Source organism: Stegastes partitus, unplaced genomic scaffold (genome assembly GCF_000690725.1).
Source record: "Stegastes partitus isolate 25-593 unplaced genomic scaffold, Stegastes_partitus-1.0.2 Scaffold2561, whole genome shotgun sequence".
Lineage (NCBI taxonomy): Eukaryota > Metazoa > Chordata > Actinopteri > Pomacentridae > Stegastes > Stegastes partitus.
Window position 1 is genome coordinate 17,559 of NW_007580292.1, and position 8,414 is coordinate 25,972.

General features: G+C 45.9%; 1 protein-coding gene across 3 annotated transcripts in view; it reads right to left on the bottom strand.

Annotated features, from left to right (window-relative positions):
- The window catches only part of dgkd (diacylglycerol kinase delta), a 28,113-nt gene that overhangs the window by 9,160 nt on the left and 10,539 nt on the right, over positions 1-8,414 (bottom strand). For all 3 annotated transcript variants that reach the window (XM_008305602.1, XM_008305601.1, XM_008305603.1), the window contains 10 exons: positions 4,751-4,855; positions 3,382-3,514; positions 2,632-2,738; positions 2,422-2,547; positions 2,226-2,328; positions 1,420-1,582; positions 1,225-1,333; positions 1,011-1,150; positions 356-440; positions 67-161 (listed from right to left, as the gene is read on the bottom strand). In XM_008305602.1, coding sequence (XP_008303824.1) covers positions 67-161; positions 356-440; positions 1,011-1,150; positions 1,225-1,333; positions 1,420-1,582; positions 2,226-2,328; positions 2,422-2,547; positions 2,632-2,738; positions 3,382-3,514; positions 4,751-4,855 — 1,166 coding nt within the window. The remainder of the gene's footprint in view (positions 1-66; positions 162-355; positions 441-1,010; positions 1,151-1,224; positions 1,334-1,419; positions 1,583-2,225; positions 2,329-2,421; positions 2,548-2,631; positions 2,739-3,381; positions 3,515-4,750; positions 4,856-8,414) is intronic.

The following is an 8,414-nucleotide window of genomic DNA, read 5'->3' on the forward strand; positions in this document are numbered from 1 at the left end:
ATGGATGGATGGATGGATGGATGGATGGATGGATGGATGGATGGATGGATGGATGGATGTTCGTACTTGGCAGAGGAGATGACGACAGAGTGCTGGTCTGAGGTGAGGATCTTGGACAGGTGAGCCGCCACCGAGTCCTCGTAGGTGAGAATTTGCTGGACCTGATCAGAGGAAGGAAACACTGCAGTCAGAACATTATCCATAAACCAGATGTGACCCTTTAGTTGTCTGTCAAAGACTTCATTTTAACCGTCTGATGATGTGACTCAGTTTCACCGCGGTGTCTCCGCATTACAGAGGTTATATGATTAACTCAGGTTATCGTGTCTCCAGGCCAGATCAAAGCTCCCGTTACCTCGGAGTCGTCACTGCAGTCCTCGGTGACGGTGGAGGCCGAGTGTTGCCGCGGAAACTTTGTCTCGTAGACCATGATGCTCCATCTGCAGCAGGAAGAGAGAGTGTTTTACCTGGACGGCATGAGCTCACTTGTTTATTATTTGGGACCAAAAACTAAGTTCTATTAAATGTTCTGGCTGAATTTTGAGAATTTGTATACATTTTCAGACCTTGACATTTTACCCTCAAAAGTATTATCATAATCGTCTCTGTTCAGAGTCCATTTCAGCTACAAAATCAGCCTCATACGTTGTTAAATTGAAGCAGCTTGTGACTTTGCACATATAATAACAGATTATAGAATCTGTAAACACCAGGTTTTGTTTCCTACCAATAAGGTAATGTCACAATTTTGTCAAAATATCTAAAAACTGGAACCTTGTGTTGCCAAACTTGCAACAAATCAAAAATTAAAAAAAAAAAAAAAAATTCTGTAGATATTGAACTCTTAAAATGTCTACCAGGTTTTCTTAAGGGTGAAAATACAAAAATTCTCAGCGCTGAACACATGAAATTCTCAAAGTCCAGTCACAACATTTTACAGAACTTAGCTGTAGGTTTCCAGATAACAAATAAACAAACTCAGACGGTATTCGGTGCATTCAGTCAGTCACCTGTCGAGCATCTTGGTGCTGGCTCGCTCCAGTTTCTCCAGTATCTGAGGCAGCTGAGTGTCGTCGTCGCAGGCTGAACCCCAACCCAGAACCCGGGCCAGGTCGTTGCCGGTCCCCAGAGGAAGAACCCCCAGCTGGCACTGAACACAGACACCGACATGGTTAAACCTGCACAGGTGCTGCCGCCGTGATGATGTCAGGCTCTGGTTTTTACCTGTTTGTGCAGCGTGAGGGCGTCGATCTCAGACAGAACCCAGCCGACGCTGCCGTCTCCTCCGCAGACCAGGATCCTGAACGTGTCGAACTTCTGGAACAGCCGCAGCCTGACAGAGCGAGACGGGTTTAGAGTGTTTTTATGGCAAAGCTTCACGTGAATCGCACCGTCCACCTGTCTGTGGGCGTGTCTTACCCCAGGTGGGGCCCTCCGTTCATCAGGTCGAACACCTGCGCCGGGTTCAGCAGCTGTTTGAAGCGTCGCAGGAACTTCACTCCCTGGTTGTCTCCGCTTTTGGAGTTGACAAACACCAGCAGAGGACTGGTGCAGGATGGGGGACAGGAGGCCTTCCAGAACCCTGAACAGAATCTCAGTGAGTTTAACCACATCAAGCTGCAACAGTCAGTCACTTAGTTACTCACTGTGAACCACTTTAAAGCATTTTTGTTTTTCATTTTGGAAAATTATGTGAGTTTGGACAATTTCTGAGTAAATTTGGACAATTTTACATGACTTTGCACAAGTTTTAAGTTATTTTAGACAACTTTTGAGTCATTTTGAGATGTTTCAAATCATTTGGACAACGTCTGACTGAGAGGAAAATTAAACGCGCAGGATGTCTACAACAAATGCAGCAGGCTCAGAAACAGTGAACAGAGGTGGCTGAAGATGCATCCAGCATGGTGAAACATCTGTCGACAGCTGATGAGCAGAGTAGAGGAAAAAAAGTCTGTACAGGCTGGAGTAAAAATTGCCCAAAATGACTCAAAATGGTGACAAAATTATATTATTTTGAACTACTACTAAGTTCTGAATAATTCTAAAGTGAGTGTGTACGAGTTTTTAAGCAATTTTGGACGATTTTATGTTACTTTAAGCAAATTTTAAGCTATTTTAGACGTATTTTGAGCTACTCGGTCGTGTGTGTCTGTCAGGTTTGCGTGGACGTGCAGTGATGGTGTCTGGCCTCCGGAGGGCAGCGTCACTGTGATGAAGCTCACCGTCAGAGTCGATGCTGTTGAGAGCCGTCGGAGGGATGACGGACACTTTGCACTGGCCCAGAGGACACTTGGAGGACAGCTGCTCCTTACAGCCCGAGTGCACCTGGAGGACAGAGGGACACGCCGACACGTAAACCCAGCGCGCCTCGCCGACACGAGGCCGATAATGGCGTGAGTGTGTGCGAGCAAGTCTCACCATAGCTTTACACCACAGACACCTCCAGTCCTGCAGCCGGAGGACGCTGCCGCACGTCTTGTCGCAGACGTTGCACTTGGCCGACACCGGCAGGTTCCCCTCCAGCCACTGGTGGGGCATCGACACCTGAGCAGGGCGAGGGAGGGGTCAGAGGTCAGGGATCACAGGTGTTTACCCTCAGGTGTGTGTTTGTGTGTGTGTCTGTCTCACCCCGTCCTCGTCCTCGATGATGTCCTTCCCAATAGATGCCAGAGTCGTCCATTTACAGTTGTTGGTGGCTCTGACCGCACAACGCTTATGGGCCTTAAACTTACACACTGCAACACACATGCACAGGTAACACACACACACAACCACACACACACGCACAGGTAACACACACACAGCAGATGTATGTCAGTGTCAACGTGGACTAAGTCGATGCAGTGAGTGTGTCCTCGTGTAAACATTGTGTAGGTGTGTGTACATGTTGTATAGTCACGTAGCTGTGTGTATTTCTATCATGTAGTTATGTAGTTGTGGGTACACGTGTGGTGTAGCTGTGTGTATATATGTTGTGTATTGGTGTGCGTGTAAGTTGTGTGTATATATGTTATGTAGCTGTGTGTGGAAGTGCTGTGCAGTTGTGTAACCGTGTGTATACTTGTTGCGTTGCTGTGTGTGCATCTGTTGTGTAGCTGTGTATATACACGTGTTGTGCAGTTGTGTGTACAGGTGTTGTGTATTTGTTCTGTATACATGTTATGTAGTCGTATGTTTAAGTGTTGCGTGTATCTGTTGTGTACACGTGTACAGCTGGTCTGTAGTCATGGTGTGTATGTGTTTTGTACAAGTGTTGTGTAGTTGAGTATACATGTTATGTAGCTGTTGTGTATCTGTGTTGTGTATTTACGTTGTGTAGCTGTTGTATGTCTGTTATGTATTTGTTGTGTATCTGCGTTGTGTATTTGCGTTGTGTACCTTCACAGGACAGTCCGTGCGACGTCACTCCCGACAGCGCCTCCCTGCACACGTTGCAGTACGTGGGTCTGGCGTGGGAGCAGGCGTACCAGTTGTGCATCCCACTGAAGTGGTCCATGCTGTACTGGGTGGACTGGGACAGACACACACACACACACACACACACAGTCAGCAGCTTGTACTGGGACCAGTCTGGAGAGTCTGAATCATCCTCAGAGCTTCAGCAGAAAACAACTGCTCTTGAGGAAGTTTCACCTTCATCCAGAGGTTTCTACAGATCTGAAGCTGTTGGTCCATGAATGAGCCACATGCTTGGAGGTGTGATGGTTGTTAAACTACCTGGTGAGGGACGACTCCAGGTGTTAACGGAGGTCAAACTCAGGACTATAACTACCTGATGAGTGGTGTTGTGGAGACCCTCCTCTGTTCAGAGACTCCTTCAGTCTTCTCTCAGCTCGGAGGACAAACACATGAAGATCAACGGGAGGTCCACCAATACCCTGGTGGCCCTCAGACCCAATAACGCTCTGAGACACAAACTGGTTCCCGCTGATGATTAAACACTGAACACAAGCTGAGCAACGAGCCAGTGAACATGCCGAGTACTTTAGAATCAGCACATGCCCGTCCCTGAATGGCAGCATGTCTCTCTGTAGCTCTCGAGTTTCCTTGTGTTTCAGGGTGTTTTTCGGTATTTGTTTGGCATCCAGCAATGTCGACACCTTCAAACAGAGTTGTATACTCTGGACAAGCCCTCCTTGCATTCTGATGGACTGAACACGGAGGCAAACACCCCATCCCGGCTGCGCTAGGGAAGGTGTACCGCAGGTGTAGAGCTGGGGTGAAGGTAAAGGCTAAGCTAACCGCTACGTGGTGGAAATACAAGCCGGCTGCACCGTCTATAGGGAATGTCAACTCCCAATCAAACAAATGTGACGAGCTGGAGGCACTCATAAAGAGCCAGAGGACCTACTGGGGGAGCAGCCTGGTGTAATCCTGGACATATAACGGTGAAAGAAAAGATCTGCTGTGAGGACATGGAGCTTCTGACAAGTGGTCTTAGAGGTTACTACGTGCCGAGGGAATATTCTCAGAACCAGACTCAGCATCCATCTGTGTCTGAAGGACGACGACGTCCACATCCTGGACGTAGAAGACAGACGGTTGGAGAGGACTGAAGTCTCTGAACACCACTGATCAGGTCCTTCAGATTCCTACTGAGTATGTTTCACCTAGAGTCCCTCTCACCTGGCAGTTTCACAAACATCCACACCTCGAGGCGTGTGAGTCGAAGGTTAGTGACAAAGAGAAGTCCAGCTGCTTCTCACTGAAGCTCTGACATGTATACTGGGAACACTGGGAACCACACCTCATAGTTCTGCCTGTTCTGGACGCTGCGAAGCGCTGCCATCCATTCCTCCATCTCCTTCCTGTTGTCCGCACACAGAATGAGACGCCTGCAGGGGGTGATCACCTGGAACACAGGTAGACAGGAAGCAGGTCACTGTGACTGAATATCTGGACTGTTAGAGCGACACCTGAAGGCGTCTCCTCACTCTGATGGTCACATTTCACTCACATTAATTACAACAACAACATGCAGACGAGAGGAGCAGCAGTTTGGTGCTGACGGTGAAACGCTTCATCAAATGTTCTCCAGACGTGAAGGAACAAAAACCAACCTGGTGTGTGTTTGAGTGCAAACAAAAGCAAAATCCAACATTTTCACTAAAACCAAAGATTAAGATGTGTGTTTGTTGCACGTCGTTCGGCCTTGTTAAGAACGCTGTGGTGTAGTTGTGTAGATGTGTGTAGCTGTAGAGTTGTGTGCAAACCGGGAGCCTCACATTCTGGTTTCTGACTTTCTCTGTGATCAATCAGTTCAGTTTTATTGCTGCAGAGCTGATCAATAATCTGTGTAGATGGAGATCAACAACAGATTTTGTCACAGCTGCAGCCGACAGAGACGTTTATTAAATCCTCTGCAGCTGCTTCGTCAGATCCTAAAGTCTGTTTGGAACCGTCGCTCTGCGTTTGATCTGGAAGGAAAAAGCCACATTCCTGTGTTCTAAATAAAGCCCGGCGGCCCTGAAAGAGGCTTTAAAACAGACTTTAACGAGGACGAATAACAGCAGCAGCAACTCAGCTCTGATTTCAACCGTAGCGATGCGTTCAGGGACCTCCAGACGCCCCGCTGACGTCACCTGAGCATCACCTCGGATCCGAAGGAAGACACGACGTCAACATCGTTCTACGCGGCACGAGGACGGCTTAACGCAGCGTCCAGCACCATTGTTCTGATGAAATGACCGGAATAAAACCCAGCAGGACTCTGTGTGTGTGTGTGTGTGTGTGTGTGTGTGTGTGTGTGTGTGTGTGCGTGTGCGCGCAGAGTTGTGAATGACGGGATCACCGGTTTTGTGCGAAGGTTGTGAAGTGTGTGCATGACGTGTGTGCGGTTGTGTTTTCGTACGCGTCGACTTCCACTTCCTGCTCAGCTGCTCTACAATGAAGCTTCTGTTCCCACACAGACAGAAATAGACTCGAACACACAAGAAGGCCTTATCCGGTGTTAACGCACACACACGCACACACACACACACACACACACACACGCACGCACACACACGAACACACACACTTTGGTTTTCGGTGACGCAGTTCGATAAAACCGCTGTTCATTATCATCAGACGTTTAACATCTAATGTCAGAAAGTCACCACAAAGAGACACAAAATGACCAGAAGGACACACAAACTACTGAAAAGCCAACAACACAACGCAAACCGGTGACAAATCAACACAATACAAACCTGAAAGAGACATAAACAGATGAGAAACCAACGAAACGCTACGACAAACAAACAGAAAAACACACAAACTGATGCAAAATCAAATTCAAGCGACACAACCCAAGAAAAAAAACAACAGAAAAACCTACAAAAAGACACAAACCAACACAAAAACAACTAGACGGAGACATAAACCATTGAAAAACGAACACAAAGTGACACAAACCGACAAGAAACCAACACAACACGACCAGAAAGAGACACAAACTGATGAGGAACCAAAACAAAAACGACGCAAACCCACGAAAAACCAACACAAACACCCACAAAAAACAGCAAATCAATGAGAAACCAACACAAATGACGACAAAGAGACACAAACCAGTAAAAAACTGGAACAATACGACCAGAAACAAACCAATGCAAACCCAACAAAGACCAAAAAAAAAAACAGAGATGCAAACCAACACAAAAACAACTACAAAGACACACAAATCAATGAGAAATCAACACAAATGACCAGAAAAGAGAAACAAACCAATAAACACCGAACACAACGCAATAAGAAACCAACACAGAACTGTTCAAACCAATGAACACAACAAAGGAACAGAAATAGACACAAATAGATGAGAAACCAAAACAAAAATGATGCAAACAATTGAAAAACCAACACAAACACCCAGAAAGAGACACAAACCAACACAAAAACACCTAGAAAGAGACGTAAACCAGTGAAAGACCAAGAAAACGACAAGAAAAAGACAAACTTACAAGAAACCGGCACAAAATGATCAAACAATGAAAAACCAACAGAAAGCCCAGAAAGAGGCTCAGAGCTGCTTCACTTCGCTGCCGGACTTTAAAGACGATGAGCTAATCGTCGAGGCCTTCGGCTCTTTAATGAGCTGCTGAGATATAAAAAGAAACAAACCTCAGAAACACGAAGAAGCTGCAGCTGCTCGCACTTTGATTTTAAAGACGCAAACCCACGAAACACCAACACAAAGCGATGAAAAGCCAAAACAAATTGTCGGAAGCAAATAAAAACCAACACAAACCAATGAAAACGAAATGACGAAAAAAAAAACTATGAAAATCCAAAATGCTGCAAACCAACACAAAACGCCTAAAACCAGAGAAAAACCAACACAAAACAACAAACGCCAATGAAAAACTAACACAAAATCACCCAAGCCAAGGATAACTCAAGACAAAGCAACACAGGCCACTAAAAAACCAACACAAAATGTCAAAAACCAGTGAAAAACTAACACAAAACAACACAAACCAATAAAAAACCAATGCAAACTGCCGTAAAGCCAATAAAAAACCAACACAAAATAATGACAAACAACAAAAATAATAAGAAAATAATAGCAAAAACAACAAAAGTCTATGACAAACTAACTCAGAATCACCCAAGCCAAGGAAAACTTCAGACAAAGCAACGCAGGCCACTAAAAAAACAGTACAAAATGTTGAAAACCAGTGAAAAACCAACATAAACCAACACAAAACGAATAGAAAGACACAAACTGATGAAAACTCAAAATAAAGCTACAAAAAAACCTATGAAAAAAATAACAAAACCAAAAATAGGAACCAATAAAAAAACCAAAACAAACCAAAGTCTGTCGGTTCAGGAGCGATGAGGGCGGAGCTAACGGCACTAAACGCTGCTGATTGGTCGACTGTTCTGTGTTTTACTCTTTGTTCAGGATCTCTTCCTCCAGCAGCATCTCTAGATCCACCTTAAGCTCCATAAAGGCTTCTTCATTCTGCAGCGTTACATAAAACTGACGTCAGCCGGCTGTCAGCTGACCGATCTGCTGGAGGGACCTTTGTCCTCGTGACAGCGGCGCTGTCCGATTGGCCCGGCGGCAGCACGACGAGCCAAACATCCTTCATGTTAGTCACGGAGGGTTTTTATTTCCAGGCCCTGATCTCGGCTTCATGCAGCCGGAGGAGCAAACTGAGGTCGTGGCTCTGCTCTACGTCCAGCACCGAGCTTCACCAGAACAGGATGGTGTCGAGGAGGACTCAGGGTCCAGGTCATCAGCTCTCAGACCCTGATGTCTCCTAAACGTTAGACATCACTCTATAAAACCCCTTTTCACTCATCTGACATTCTTATTTAACGATCTGCATGATCTACAATGATCTACAAATGATTCCTCTCTGCTCAGCAGCTGTAGAAAGATGTTCCACCATCAGATGTAGAAAGATGTTCCACCATCA